Consider the following 15000-nt stretch of genomic DNA (forward strand, 5'->3'; position numbering starts at 1 on the left):
AGATGGTGGCTGGGAGCCCAAACCTCTTCAGTTTCTCACCCCTGTTCTTAACTTTTAAGGAAGTCTGATCTGGAAAAAGCCTGCCAATGCTAATAGAGGAGAGAGTAAGCTTTGAACGTCGGGATGGAGACATTTAAGGAACCAGCACCTTTGCTTTTCAGGTGCAAGGCAAGGAAGAAAGCTCCCAAACTCTGCAGACTGAATTATCCTATTTAGACTAATATTCCAGCATCACAGTGCAAGTCACACTTTGCCCGCGTTGCAGGGAAGCAAGCAACACAGCTGCGGACGATGCATGGGCACAACTTGATTTCTTATTATATTTTACTTATTGGGCCACAGGGAATTGCACACGTCTGAACAGAGGGGAAAAGTCTGCTTCTTGGAGTCTGTGAATACCGGACAGAAAATGTGCTTTTTGCCCAGTGGATCTGCACGCCCAACCGTCCGATTTCCCTAGCAAACCTGGCTGGGAATCCCTCGACTTGCTTCCTCGGGCCGAGCTCCCATTGCCGTCCGTGCAGCAAGGAGCCTCGCCGCCTTGGCCGCTGATGGACGCGGGACACGTGGCCGCACAATGGGGACACACGACTGACCTCAGCCAACTCGGCAAACTGCCCCCGACCTGATCCCGGCGTCCTTTGCGCGGGGAAGGTTGCTGGGGGGGGGAGTAGAAAGGGGAGGGGCGAGTTTTCAGAGACAACCCCCCCCCCCAATACTCCACCCATTGCTTTTTGCTGTCGAGACGTGGGCTGCATCTGCGACGCAGGCTGTTCAATTTAGAGTTGCGATAGTGACAGCAGCCGAGGAATGCGGTTTGATCCAGAAGTCGACGTTCGCAAACGGCTCTCTGCAGCGCGTCCACCCCACTTTTCCTTTCCTATGTTGCAAAAAGGAGCGAGGGGTGGGAGCTTTGAATATCTCTATCCCGCTCTCCTCCTGTTAAATGCAACAAACCTGTCACTTCGGGTTAGTTTGAGACCCGAGGCCGCTGATTAGCATGAGCTGTAGCTAATATGCTTAAGGCTCCCTAATTATTTATTATGCCCTTAATGGCTGGGGGGGGTAGCATCGTAACGACGTCCTTTTTAATTAATTTATTTTTTTTAAAAGAATAATGGTAAATGAACAAAAAGTCTCTCTAAAACAACGGCGACGATTGATTTAGGGCTGGTCCACAGAGGAGGAGGGGAGTGATTGTCCATCGTGGCCGGACGGAGGTCAATGTCACGGTCACCCGATTTGGAAAGTGAAAACTCGGAAAGAGTGAAATACTGACCTCGCTGAAGTCCCAAGTGTGTGTGTTGGAGGGGCGGGAGATCCGACTGGCCATCGTTTCCTCGAAAGGTCGCCTCCCCTCCTTCCGCCCCCCCCCAAAAAGACGGAGTTTCAGCCCTGAAGGGAAACTTTGAATCAGAAAAACAAATGCAATACTCCCATTTAGAATTGCTGGTGTGTGGCTTTTTTGTTTGTTTAGTTTAGTTTAAACACACAAACTTTAGGCATTCCTTTCTGCGGAAGTTCCGCGTCTCTTCCCATTTTGTAGGAAATCTCAAACAATTTTCCTCTCTTTCCCTTTAATTCACAACATTTCAGGATCCAGAGTTATAGTCAGAAAACCGTTTTTTTAAAGTTAACTTCTCTGTGCTCTCCCCCTCCCCCTCCCCCCTCTCCATTTTCAAACTCCTTTTCTCCCTCCAGCTCTCTTTATCTTCCTGCGGATTGTGCCAACTATTTATTTATCTTTATTATTCCTTCTCCTTTCTTTTCTTCGCATTCCTTCTTTTCTCCCTCTCTCCCTGTGCCTGGACAGTGTGATCCTTAGCTTGTTACCACCCACTGCACGCTCCCTCTCTCTGCTGTTGCCGAGGTGTTTCTATACAAACTTCAGCGTCCAGTTGTCATATTAATTATTACACGGAGTAATGACTGAAATCGTCAAAATAAGAGGGAGACTTGAGCAGAGTCCTCCCCACCCCCTCCGCCTCGTCTTTCTCCTCCTCCTTTTTTCCTGCCTCCTCAAAGATTCAGCAAAAGACCCTTTGCAGCACAAAGCGCTAATTGGGCTCCAGCAAATACCCTGACAAGGCATGGAAGATAGGGTTCATAAAGCCCCACAATTGTGAAGGGGGGAAAGATCCCTGAATAGACCCCACGCTTCTTTTCTAAACTCTCTTGCTGAGCAAAAAATGGACTGATTCTTGAATACTGGACTGATCTTGAATGCTATACCCAGCAGAGAGAGAGAGAGAGAGAGAGAGATGGAAATTGTAAGGGTGCCCCCTCCTCCTCCTTCCCCCGCCCTCCCAGCTATTCATGTCTTCTATGCGGAGAATAAGCTGGTTTTTTGTTTTGTTTTTTGTTTACTATGAAAGACCTTTTACTTTATTTTCGCTCTTAGAGATGGAAGGTTTGGGGAGGGGGAGGCAGAGACATGTGCCTAAGACCCTAAGCTAGCTTGCCTACTGTAACAAAACAGAGTGTAACAAATCGGACCCTCCTTTCTCCCTCCTCCCCAAAAAAGTTCCAAATGTATTGGGTCTTTTGAAGAACTAGGTAGAATTAATGACTTTCGTTATGCTTCTAGAAAGGACGGGCATTTTATCATCGCGCACGCGGGGGAAAGCTTTAAAAGCAAGATTGTTTTTTACGCAGAGGAAAGTTTTTAAAAAAGAAAAATGGAGAGGGTAGTGGGGGGACGTCAAAAGACCCCGGGCCTGTGGCTGCCTGCAATTCACACCCAGAAAACAAGGGCAAAATAATGACGGGAGTTTCTTGAAGGGGAGCAGAAAAGGAATATTTATTATTATGGGGAAATTGAGGACTCTTAACTGCAGGTGCAGAGCTAGTGAAAGGAGGCTGTGTGAGAGAGAGAAATCGCATTTGGTACCTATAACTCTTCACTTCAATAGCTATTTTACTCTGATCAGTAATTTGAGAAGAAAGCCTGATAACAAAACTAATTCAGAAGCTATATATATGTGTCTTTGTGTGTTTGTGTTTGTGTGTGTGTGTGAGAGAGAGAGAGAGAGACAGAAAGAGAGAGAGAAGGGCATCATATAGATATGATTGTATATCATAAGCAAAGCCTACAGGAGATCTGGAGCAATGTAGAAGTTTAGAAACCTTACCTGGCTGATAAAACTAATGTTCCATTTTCTCCAGGAACAAAACATCCCTGGGTAGACTTGCCCCCCTTATGGTCATGCAGGGGAGGCATGGACCTATTGGGTCCCATGCACCACATTCATTTGTGGCAGGGACAGAAACCTGAAGCTCCCCAGCTGTTACTGGATTCCAGCTCCTCTCAACTAGCATGGCCAATGGGCCAAGGATGATGATAGCCTAGGAACATAGAAAGCTGCCATTCTGAGTTAAACTGTTGATCCATCTCACTCAGTATTGTCTACACTGACTGGCAGTGGCTCTCAGAGGTGGATTTAGGGGAGCACTTGGTTCAGTCACACTGGGCACTGAGCAGGACAGGGGACGCAGCAACTGTGATTTAGAACGGAGCACGAGGAGTGGGCGCCATTCTCCTCCCTGTTGAGTTCTAACAGGGCTGAGTTCTTAGTTTTCAGACTATGGAAAAGGAAGAAGCTTACAGCCAGTGCCACACACACACACCTGGCCTGGACTAAGAAAGAAGGCAGGTGGGTGACTGGGTGGTTGAGGACAGAATGAGTTTCATGGGGCCTTCACCTATCAAACATCATGTGGCCCAGGTTGCCTTAAACCTGTAGCTGTCCCTGCCATGAAAAGCTGAGCTTGAAACACCTTCTCAATCAGAGATGACCATTCTGGGCAAGACAGGTGCATTGTAAGATGCTTTGTTTCCAAATATTTAGGAAATAACAGCCCCCCCCCACCTAATCAAAAGATCACATATGCATTTATGGGGCATATTTACAAAGTTGTCTGCCTCTGGTCAGTAGGTTGTGGGAATCTCTCCTCTTTTGAGCAGAGGCTATCAACAGGCATGCAATGGACTAAGTGGACTTTTCTACAAACTCATTGCTGTATACAAATATATCAAGGTGAGTCATTGGAATGAACTTTGGGTTTTATTTCATTGCACATCTAAGTCTGGAACATATATTAGCCTTAGAGCCACACTACAGAGGCCTCTGGTCAGATCTCCCAACTTCTTTGCTTTGAGTTAAATTTCCTTGATGGGCTTTACCAATTTGCTCAAGCTGCAGTGAAGTGAGGTGGATGCTATGGGCCTCTGTGCTGTTTTCTTAATCTAAAATTGCCCCCTGAAGCTAATGGCAGGCCTGGGGGGGGGCATAAAAACGCAGCACCTGTCTAAGTGCTTTCAGCAGCATCAATATTCTCACGTTAAAAATAAGAGCTAGCCAAGATGTCTGGTTGAAGAGGCTCCTGGAAATATAATGCTGGTACCCAGGGCTGCTGACATTTGACAAAACGGATGGAGCATCTTTTTTGGTCCAAAGGCTGCAGACCCTCATAGGAAACCTTCCAGGGGCTGCATGCCATTGATGGGTGGGGCAAGCATAGGGGCAGACTTTGCTAATCTTTCATTATATGGCACTCTGTGAGGCCAAAATTTGGCATTCCCAAAGAAACCTCTCAGTTATGGATCTTCTCAATTTTGTGCCCCCTCAGCTTGGAGCCCTGTGCAGGGAACTGCCTGCATCACCCTAAATCCAGCACTGGGGTTGGAGTAAAAAGGGTCTAGGAAAAGAGGCTTCACCTTTCTCCATCCAGGAAAGGAAGAAGCATTATCACAAAAGTCCTTGGCACTAGGCAAAAGCACTTGAGAGGAGCACGACCAGGGCTGGTGAGGGGCATGGCCTGTCACTCAGGACCAGGCAGAGATCCCTGGAGGGCTGCATTTTAAACAGCCATATGCAGGGCTTGCCACTACATCCCGGCAAGTCTTTTTATGAACTTTACATTATTTTTGCAGAGTCCTTCCTTTACATTATTTTTCCAGAGTTCTTCCTTGTACTAAAGCTATGCACTCATGAATATTTGGTGGGGTATGCAAAGTGAAGCATCTTCATATGCCTTAATTGGCTTCAGATTTGTGATTCCTGCTCCTGAGGGGCATTTCACACATGTCACAGTAGTTTGCCAAGTTTGCCATCAGCTGCACACATGGCAGGGAACTGGAGCAATCCCAGCTCCCTGGCAAGTGGGATACGAGGCGTGCATTTGGCAGGTCATGTTTGTTGTATTGATGTGTTACGGAAGCTCCCCTTCGCTCGGAAGCCCGCCGCCTGACAGCGCTCTCCACGCGGTCGCTCCGTCTCGCAGGAAGGGCTGGTGCTTCTCGAGTCTCCGCTGCCCCCGCCCCGCTCACTCGTGGGGGCCACGCCGTTGTCACCGCGCTGCTCCTCGCAGGGGTCTCCCAAGAACCGCGCTCTCAGGCGCCCTCCGCCATAACCCTCCACCCAACTCGCCGCCTCAGAAAGCGGCTCCGGAGAGGAAAGCTCGCGCCAGGCGCTGCGCCTCCCCCCGCTTGCGAGGAGCCCGGGGAACCCCTCCCCCCACGCCCTTTCTCGACATCCCCCTCCCTCTTCCATTACCGCCTCGGCTTCAACTCAGCCAATCAGCGCTCGCTGTGCCGCCTGGGCCCCCTCCCTCCTTCCCCCCACATGCGGTGGCCCAGCCCAATTGTTTATTCAGCGGCTGGGCCAACGGCACGCGCCGGGCGCACGCACTTGCAACAACAAACCTTGCAAGCGGAGCGGTGGGGGGAGAGGCGGAGTTGGGTCCAGCGCGCGTGCACGCGCGTGTACGAGGGTTTGCTCCTCTGTGTGTGTGCGCGCGCGCGCGCCCCCCTGTGTGTTGTGCCTTTTCCATCCAATTCTTTTTTTACACACATACACACACTCCCAACACCAACACCCTTCTCCGGACCGGTCATGAAAAGACGGGCAGCACTTCCCCGACTCGCGGCCACTCATTGCAAAGCCGGGGAGTGTGGAAGGCGCAAGGTGCACAGAGAGAGAGTGCGTGCGTGTGTGCGAAGAGAGGCAGCGATAGGAGGCGGCGCGAGCGAGCGCGCGGGGGTGGGGGGAGAGTGTGAAGAGAAAAGGCGGCGGCCGTGGGGCGAGCGGGAGGGGGGGCCACAACAGCGAGCCCAGCTCCGGCCGCCCCTTATAAGAGACACAATCTCTGGACGTTTTTGGCAAAAGGGGTTTGGCGAAGCGGGCTGCGCACACGCGAGCGCCACGAGCCTCCCTCGGTTCCAAAGAAAGGGGAGGAGGCCAAGCCGGCGGTGCCATCTGAACTCGCTCGCGCTCTACACCCGCAAGCCTTTTCCCCCCTTCTTTTTTCTTTTTTTAAAAAATAAACCAAATTCTCCTTCCCGCGCCTCAGGCCAGCACAAGCCGCGCGCCTTTCCTCGTCCGTGCGGCCGCCCAATGGCCAGCGCCAGCCCCGCCAAGATGGACAGCGTCGCCAGCCAGCCGCCGCCTCCCGCGCCTTTTCTCCAGCCCGCCTGCTTCTTCGCGGCGGCCGCGGCGGCGGCTGCAGTGGCCGCTTCCCAGAGCGCGCAGCAGCAGCAGCAGCAGCAGCTCAGCCCGGCGTCGGCGGGCCACCCGCAGCACCAGTCCTCTCCCGGCGGCGGCGTCAAAGCGCCTGTTGCGGCTGCGCCGAAGCCCCTTCCGCAGCAGCCGCAGCAGCAGGTGAAGCGCCCTCGCTCGTCGTCGCCGGAGTTGATGCGCTGCAAGCGGCGCCTCAACTTCAGCGGCTTCGGCTACAGCCTCCCTCAGCAGCAGCCGGCGGCGGTGGCGCGGCGGAACGAGCGCGAGAGGAACCGCGTGAAGCTGGTCAACCTGGGCTTCGCCACGCTGCGCGAGCACGTCCCCAACGGCGCCGCCAACAAGAAGATGAGCAAAGTGGAGACGCTGCGCTCGGCCGTCGAGTACATCCGGGCCCTGCAGCAGCTCCTCGACGAGCACGACGCCGTCAGCGCCGCCTTCCAGGCCGGCGTCCTCTCGCCCACCATCTCCCCCAATTACCCCAACGACATGAACTCCATGGCGGGCTCGCCCGTCTCCTCCTACTCCTCGGACGAAGGGTCCTACGATCCCCTCAGCCCCGAAGAGCAGGAGCTCCTGGACTTCACCAACTGGTTCTGAGAGGCCCCGGAGGCCCTCTTGGCGCTGGCTTGGCAGCAGGTGGGTTTGGCTGAAGCAGCTTCTCGGGTAGGGGGCGAGCGGGGAGGGGGTCGTGGCGGGGCTCCGTGGCTGGCAGGTTGGAAAGGAAGAAGGGTTTGTTCTTTTCTAGAACCGTAGAGCTGGAAGAGACCCCCGAGGGTCATCTAGTCCAACCCCCTGCATAGAACCATAGAACTGGAAGGGGGACCCAGAGGGTCATCTAGCCCAACCCGCCCCCGCACTGCAGCGATCTTTTTTGCCCAAGGTGGGACTCGAACCCACAACCCTGTGATTAAGAGCCTCGTGCTTTTAGTCGGCTATTTTTCCATTACCATCAGTGCACATGGCACTCGTCGGAGTGAGGAAAGGCAAGGCCGCTGCCCCAAGGAGGTTACAATCAAAACAAATTTGACGGGGAGGACAAGCATGTGCAAATGCACCTAACAAGAGCTTAGGAGTGGAGGACACCATCTCATTAAAATTGATGGGAGTTGATTGACCTGTATCCCGCTGAGCTCAGTGGCTCATCTCCAGAGTGGTAGGTTGCAGTCCACGGACTACTTGCCCTGCTTGGGCTCCGGGTGAAAAAAGAGCCCTCTTGGTCCATGGCAAATGGAGTGTAGGGTGCTCTTTATTCAGTGTTCAATACTGAGATACATTCTGAGTGCCCTATGGGGAGGTGGGACCTACTTTGGACTAGCCCTATTTGATTACAAAACTGCAAATAACTAAGTGCTCCAGAAGTACTCTTGGAAGTCAGTGTAGTGGTCAACTTTAGTAGGATCTGTCAGTGAGACAACACTGGCCTAAGTGGCTTGTGTATTACATAGCCTGATTCCTGTAGTCAGCAAAATGCTTAATATGCAGTAGGCCTGGAAAATGGTTTGTAGCCTTCAACTGGGATCTCACTGAGCAGCTAGGTCAATACTGCCCTTAACCTTTATTTATTTCCCATTCACTATCTAATGTATATCACAACAATATTTTGTCTACATGAATCAAAACACTAAAACAACAACAAAACCATGATAAACCGTAAGCTAGCACACTTGGATTCCTGCCAATTGGTACTCAAAATAATAACTCAGAAGAATATTCCATTGGTTTAACTTCCTGCTATGTCCTATGAGAGGGCCAATAGATCTATATTATGATATAGAACTGTTAAAGGGGCTTCATTCCAAATATGTCTAAATGCCAGTTCTGTGGAAGCTAACAGGACCCATACTGTGGTCAAAGGACACTATGTGAGGTCACTTAGATCCCAGGTTTAGCCAGTGCCTGGATGGGAGGCTGCTTGAGGTCCATCACGCCAGTGTAATGAAGGTGATTACTTAATCTTAAATGCGACCCAGTCCAGTGGGATCTCTGCCACTGTTTTCAGTGGGACCTCCTCCCTAGTAAGATTTAGGACTGAAGCCTTATGCACACTTTCTGGAGAAGAAGCCCCATTTATCGTAATGGGACTTTTTGTGAGTTGATATGCATTACTGTAATTGTGTTCAGGACTTGGGAATTGCACCCATTGAAGTCACTGGGATCTACACTGCAGTCCTGAATAATTTACTCAGAAGCATCTTTCAGTTAAATCCAAAAAATTCAACGTAACAGAATTGTAGGCCATGCTGTGAAGCGGGTGTGTCTTTCTGAGCAGAATGATAACTTAATGGAGCTGGCATGCCAAAACCAATTGTGTCCTTGTCACAACTTGGATTAAGCCTTGATGCTTACCTCTCTCTCCTTATGTTGTTACAGGACTTGCTGAAAAACGGTTGCATCTGTTTTCTTCCCACTATGGAAAGGAAGAAAAGTCAAGACAGTGAAGCACAGAAGTGAGTTTGACTGCATTTGCAAGAAACCGGAAGCACTCCCTGATTCTGCCTTTGCACTCCAGGCTGTTTTGAAGAGACATGCAGCCCAATTCTATGTATGTTTACTTGGAAGTTAGCCCCATTTAGCAGAATGGGACTCAACTACTCCCAGATAAGCTTGCACAGGATTGCAGCCTCAGTGACATTCACATACATAGGATCAGGCTGCACAATGGGCTTAGTAGCAACAGGAGGCCCAAGAGCAACTATCTGCCTATTCAGTACCCCCAAAGTTAAACAACACTGCCTATATACATCATATACATCTTCAACAGAGCAATGAGCTTCCCATTTTGTTGAAATAAATACAGTATTGCTTCTTTGGAAAGACTGTTTCACTCGCAGCTTTCTGGACACAAAACACAGTGCAATCCTAGCATACTTACTCAGAAGTAAGCCCCACAGCATTCAGTGGGACTTCTTCCCAAGTATATGGCTTTAGGACTGCAGCTGTGCAGACGAATCCTGTGTGTGCTTACTAGATTCAGTGGGACTTGCTCTTAAATAAGTGTGCAAAGGACACTCCTGTTGCCTAGTACTTGTGGAGATTTTGAAAATCAAAACTACGCTGTATTCAAAGAATCCTCTGACGTCTCCCTCTCTCCTTCATCCACTTCCTCCCTACCATCCCCATCATAAAATGCTTCCAATTTTTTCTTGTGAACTTTTTATTATATAAAAAAATCTATTTGTATCAATCCTAACCAATTTTGGGGATATATTAAGCTATTTTTGTATATAAGAGACAGAGAAATTTATAGACTTTTTTTGTACAAATGGTTTAAAATGTGTATATCTTGATAACTTTTTAAATGATATGTAATGCTTATTACCTCTTCATATCTAGATGCGTAGTCAAAATGACCTTACAACTGCCATGTTTTTGTCATGTGGTCTTGTAAAGGACTTGGAAATGCCTCCGGATGTACTTTAGCACCGATGTGTCTTACTTTTTTATAGAAACTTTGCTAATGTATTAATAATGTTATTAAACAATTGTTCAAAGTGAACAAAGTTTATGCAGCTATTGTCCAAACGCAAAATGGTAGCTATTTATTTTACAAGCTGCTGCCTTTTGAAGAAAAAGAAAACTTTTACTACTGCCTTTTCACACTGTTTTATTACAAACTTACAAAGATCATGTATAACCGTGTTTTATACAAACTAGTTTGGTAATAAAACCTTTTGTTTCAATTAAAGCAACGTCTTCCTGGTTCTACTGCATATCTTGATTTTCTTTTCTTCCCTATGTTTTCCATGTATAAGAAGAGTCAAATATTCACAGAGGGGGATATTACACTTCTGGGGCTCAATCTGTGTGTATATATAGATGCACGTGAGGATTCAAAATAAGCAGGCCTACAAGGATATTGCAGTAGTTGCTCTTCTGCTGCTGGGTTTTCCAAATGTGTATTAAATAGGGAGAGGTCTGCCTGCTTAGTTTCCCTTTCTGCATCTACACAAATCATACTCCACCAAAGAATAAATCCTAGCAGGGAGGGAGCTCTTTTTTAAAATCTGACATCTCTGTTCTCCACTTTCTAGTGCTATATAACAGGGTGTACACAAGAAAATCAAAGATGTTTATCAGGCAATATCCCTTAAAACCATGTTAGAGAAGCACTGGCGTATGAGAAACATGAAACGGGATGGCGGGCAGCAAAGCCGCAGAAAGTGCGCGCCTGAGATTCAATACGCCGATCTAGCTGGCCTGTTTTTTACGTTCCCCCAACAGCGTGATCTGCGTGTAAAAGTGCCCAATTACCAAGATTCAAAAAGAAATTGGGTCTCTTCCCCCTCCCCGCTTTTTTCCCCTTTTTGGCTAGTCTCCTTGTTGTCAGTTAGCAAAGACGTGACTAGAATCCGCCTCGGGTTCATTCTCTCCCCCTCGTCCCTTTCCACCTCCCCGTTTCTTGCTTAGCTCCTCCCGCCTTGCTTGCAAATTCAGTTTGCGTGCGCCAAGCCAAGCGGAAAGCCTAGCGCAAAACGCATCTAATAAAATAAAAAAGGAGGTAGCCAACGTTTCTAAAAAAAATATCCTGCTTTTTAAAAAAAATGGAAGAAAGAGAGAGAAAAACAATGCTACGCGAATAAATTAATACAGAAAGTCTTCATGCACTGGACTATAACGGAATTTTATTTAATTTGGCAGCATTGCATTGCCATACATGCGGCCTCCTTCCCCTCCTCTACTTTCTCCCCTCGTCCATTAATATGCTGCGGGAGGGGGAGGCAGGAGTAAAGAAACCATTGGATTGCCCATTCAGTACAAGCACTCGTTGTTTTAACCGATCTTGCAAGTTTTGTTTGATTAGGAAAATAATAACGGTTACATTCTCTTCTGCCGCTTTTTTATGCTATTTAAAAGGTGGCTCCGTTTTTCGTTTGTTTACCCACCTTTACAAGGCTGTAGAGATAAGGTATGCAAATGAAGTTTAGCAAGTAATTTATGGCTATGTGTATCCCATTACGACAATGTCTCATTCTGATACTCCAAGACTAAATTTTCTGTTCCTTATGGAGACAGGTGTTCTCTTATTTTTTTTTCTCTCCCTCTCTCTTTCCCCCCACCCGCGCGCTTTTCTTCTTCTCTGAATAGTCAATATCCAGACTCGTGAAATCAAGAGGCAAAGTTACAGCGCTCCTTGTAACGAAGTCAGAAGCGGGCAGGAACCCAAACCTTTCGCCCCCGCCCCCCCAAAGACCCACACCATTTCACTGGAGATAGGAAAGTGCAGGGCAGGCTGGAGCGAAATCTCATTACATCTGCTCTAATCGCTTAGCAACACAAAGCCTTTTCTTGTGCTGGGAGGCAAAGCTATTCAGGGGCTCTGACAAGACGGATTCAGCCTTAGTAAACTCCATAAATCAGGGAGCATCTATTTTATGGTACTCTCAAGTTTTCAAGCTACTCAGCTAGCGCTATATGGAGGGAGGGAGGGGGGCGGAGGACGCGTCAGGGGCAAAAAAAACCAGAGATACCGATGGAAATTGTTAGGCGTTAGAAGAAGGGGATTCGTAGAAATCGAGCCATCTTAGCCAAATACACCTCAACCACTTTTCTTTCCCAAAGAATAACTGCGCGAACGAAACAGGGGGCAGTTCAATAAACGCTCTTTAAAAAGCAGGGCGAGCACACACTGCTGGGCAGGTTGGTTCGTTAGGTTGGAGTCGCTGGCATTAAATAGGCAAAAAGAGCCGCCGACACCCAACCGGAGCAGTCGCCCGTTGCATGTGGGAAAGACAAAAAAGAGACCCCCAATTTGTTATGTCTGTGCAGCCAACTTTGTTTTGGCGAGTGTGTGTGTGTTGGGACACAATGACGAGAGGTAACAGAAATTGTGCGCAGAGATAGATGCGCGTGCACCTTCTCGCAGATGGAGGCAAGGTGATCGATACCGTTTCGGGTGCCCAGAAAAAGAAAGAAAAAAAGTTCGATTCAGTTTTTATTTGGATCCTGCTTTAATGGCCTTTTCCCTCCAGCGCTGTATAATTTTTTTTAGCTAACCCTAAATCAGGACAGAACGGAGCTCAGTGCCAGCAAGAAGAAAACTCCCAGTGACCAATGCTCGCCCCCCTCGACTCTTCTTAAATTGATCAGGAAGAAGTTGGCGCATCGATTCCCATCTTGCATGCGGACTAAGAGTTTAGAGGCCTAGGCCCCACTCTTTCGCCATCTACTGACAGCCATCGATCAATATCCAAGTGCGGGCGTAAGATACGTCACGCCCACCATCAGGGGTTTAGCTTTCGCTTCCATTGAGCGAGGGTCCGAGGAGGAAGAAATAATGCCATCCATTTAAACCTTTAATGCTAAACTTACAAGGCTTACTGACAGGGGTGCCAACTTGAATAAAATATTGAGGGCGGAGCCAGGTAAGCCCCGTCCCACATAATCGATCACAAGATGTGGAGCGCGCGCAATACTCTATTTGAATGGCAATGCCCATCAACTGGGGAGCAGGGTGCCCCCCACAAATATTTTATTGAGGGACCAAGGGACCTCGCCCCCTAGGAGTTTGCGTCTATGCTTAATGAGATTATCGTAAACGGATCGGCTTTAAAGTATATATATTCAACCCTGAATCAAACACCATATACCTTTTTTGCCACGTGTTTTCAGCAAACCTTTGCTGCGGGAGCACAGGTAGCAACTTTCCTAACTTCTCCCACCATCTCACCGTGCCTGACTATTCTAATTCCTGAAAAGATTTCAGGACCTTGTGATCCTACTTCGATCCCCAGTAAACCAGCTCAGGCTCGGGCTGCTGGGGGTCCCGATCTCCCCTTCGCCTCCACCCTACACCACCTTTGACGCGCAGGTGGAAGTTACAGAACAGCCTTCCCTTTTGTCTGCAGCCTCGCCGAGACGCAGCGCAGCGCAGCCCGGGGAGACTGAGGCGCGCGTGTCAAGCTTAATGATTTATTCAGGCTCTCGGGCCGTCCCAGTTTGTTCCCGGCGCTGATTGGCTGCAGGCATGCGCCCTCTGTCATCCTCGCGCGCGCCCCGGGCCCCTCCCGCGCGGGCGCCGCCATTCAGGGAACAGCCGCCGGAAGGGGCGCTCCGCCCGCCCGCCCATTGAAAGCGGAGGTGGCGGGTGCGGCGGGGCAGGCCAGGCCGGGGAGCCAGAGGGAGGCGCCGAGGAAAGGGGAACGCCGCCGGAGCCGGAGCCAAGCTTCTGCATTCTTGCCGCCTCCTTCTTGCTCAGCCTGCAGTTTGGAAGGGCCGCCCAACTTGGAGAGGATGGCCCTCTCACGACGTGTTTCTTTTCCCGGGTGGGCGAGGGGAGGCGAGAGCACGTGGCCTGCCAAATGAGAAAAGAAAAGTCTCAAGTGTAGGAAGAAATCTTCCTTCTAGTAGGCATCTCCAGGAGGCGGCCCCGATCCTAGCGCATGTTTGGGAAGGGAATCACGTCCATTTCAGGCGCTGCATACAGGATCGCAGCTATCGGGTGTATTAAGAAAGCATGGCTTTCAGGATGCCTGGGGAAACATTTTAAAGCTGCAGTTCTGTGCATGATTACATGGGAGAAAGCCCCCTTTGAACTCGGCAGGGGTGTCTTCGGAGTAAATGTGCATAGGATTGCACTTCAAGGCTACAATCCTGTGCACACTACCTTGGGAGCAAGCTCAACGGAACATGGTGTTGCTTGCGACTGGGTAGACGTGTCCAGGATTACAGCCTATTAGGATTGATATTACTATTTTATGTGCAGGGGCGAAAGTGGGCTTTATTTCATCCATGTCTAAGACCCAGTTTGGCACACACCCCTCCATGCACATTTGTGTACACACACGCGCAAGCTGGGAGCCAAAATGGTGCTCCTTTGGAGGCTTCACCCAGGGCAAAAAACCTGGCTAGCCCCCCACCCCACCAAGTGAGAGCAAGGTAGAAGCAAAATGTGAACGTAGGACTAATACAGATTTCAAATAGAGTAGTCTGGTGGTTGCTATGATGCACCAGCTCTCTACTGCAAAAGCCTAGACTACTTTTGCTTGAAATCAGATATTTTGTCCTAACCCACCTCACAGGGTTACAAGGATGAAATGAAGAGGGGGACAAGTACACCACCTTGACTTCCAGGGAGGAATGCTGGGCTATACTTGTAACTAGAAATAAATACTATTTTGCTTTCTGGGGGTGTGTGCTTGTGAGGATGTATTTTTGCCCCCCCCCCCCGGCCATGGGATGCTGGCAACTGGCTGGTAGTTGCTTAGGTTCTAAGAATCAAGGGATGGCTTCTTAAGAAGCAGTCTTATCACTGCCTTCTTCAAGCAGGTAGGAACCACCCCCTCTTATAAAGAGGCATTGACTACCTCCCTGGCCCAGACAGCTGTCTTCTTTCTGCTGGATTTTATTAGCCAAGAAGGGCACAGTAGTCCAGAGCGCAAGTAGTCACCCAAATTGATCCAAGCGCCTTGTCCACATCCTCAAGCTGCACCAACTGAAACTCAAACAACATAACAGGACTAGACTGTGCTCTGGATGTCTCTTG

General features: G+C 49.3%; 1 protein-coding gene and 2 long non-coding RNA genes across 6 annotated transcripts in view; 2 read left to right on the top strand and 1 right to left on the bottom strand.

Annotated features, from left to right (window-relative positions):
* LOC308596952 overlaps window positions 1-1106 on the top strand; it is a 44233-nt gene extending 43127 nt beyond the window's left edge. Inside the window, exon 2 of the long non-coding RNA XR_014012753.1 lies at window positions 343-1106. This is a non-coding gene — a long non-coding RNA (uncharacterized lncRNA). The remainder of the gene's footprint in view (window positions 1-342) is intronic.
* The window catches only part of LOC308596941, a 158567-nt gene continuing 144346 nt past the window's right edge, over window positions 780-15000 (bottom strand). For 3 of the 4 annotated variants that reach the window (XR_014012733.1, XR_014012734.1, XR_014012736.1), the window contains 3 exons: window positions 8865-8925; window positions 1280-1395; window positions 780-880 (listed from right to left, as the gene is read on the bottom strand). This is a non-coding gene — a long non-coding RNA (uncharacterized lncRNA). Of the gene's footprint in view, window positions 881-1279; window positions 1407-8864; window positions 8926-15000 lie in introns of all 4 variants that reach the window. The other variant, XR_014012735.1, reaches the window with a different exon arrangement.
* ASCL1 (achaete-scute family bHLH transcription factor 1) lies at window positions 6100-10219 on the top strand. Its single transcript, XM_081212288.1, has 2 exons — window positions 6100-7154; window positions 8889-10219. Exon 1 carries the CDS (start codon window positions 6396-6398, stop codon window positions 7113-7115), a length of 720 nt encoding a protein of 239 aa, XP_081068414.1. The 5' UTR covers window positions 6100-6395; the 3' UTR covers window positions 7116-7154; window positions 8889-10219.

Source organism: Podarcis bocagei (genome assembly GCF_964188305.1).
Source record: "Podarcis bocagei genome assembly, chromosome: 10".
NCBI lineage: Eukaryota > Metazoa > Chordata > Lepidosauria > Squamata > Lacertidae > Podarcis > Podarcis bocagei.

Bases quoted from the DNA above. Each gene is read 5' to 3' on its own strand.
- ASCL1 (XM_081212288.1), top strand. From the start codon at position 6,396: ATGGCCAGCGCCAGCCCCGCCAAGATGGACAGCGTCGCCAGCCAGCCG.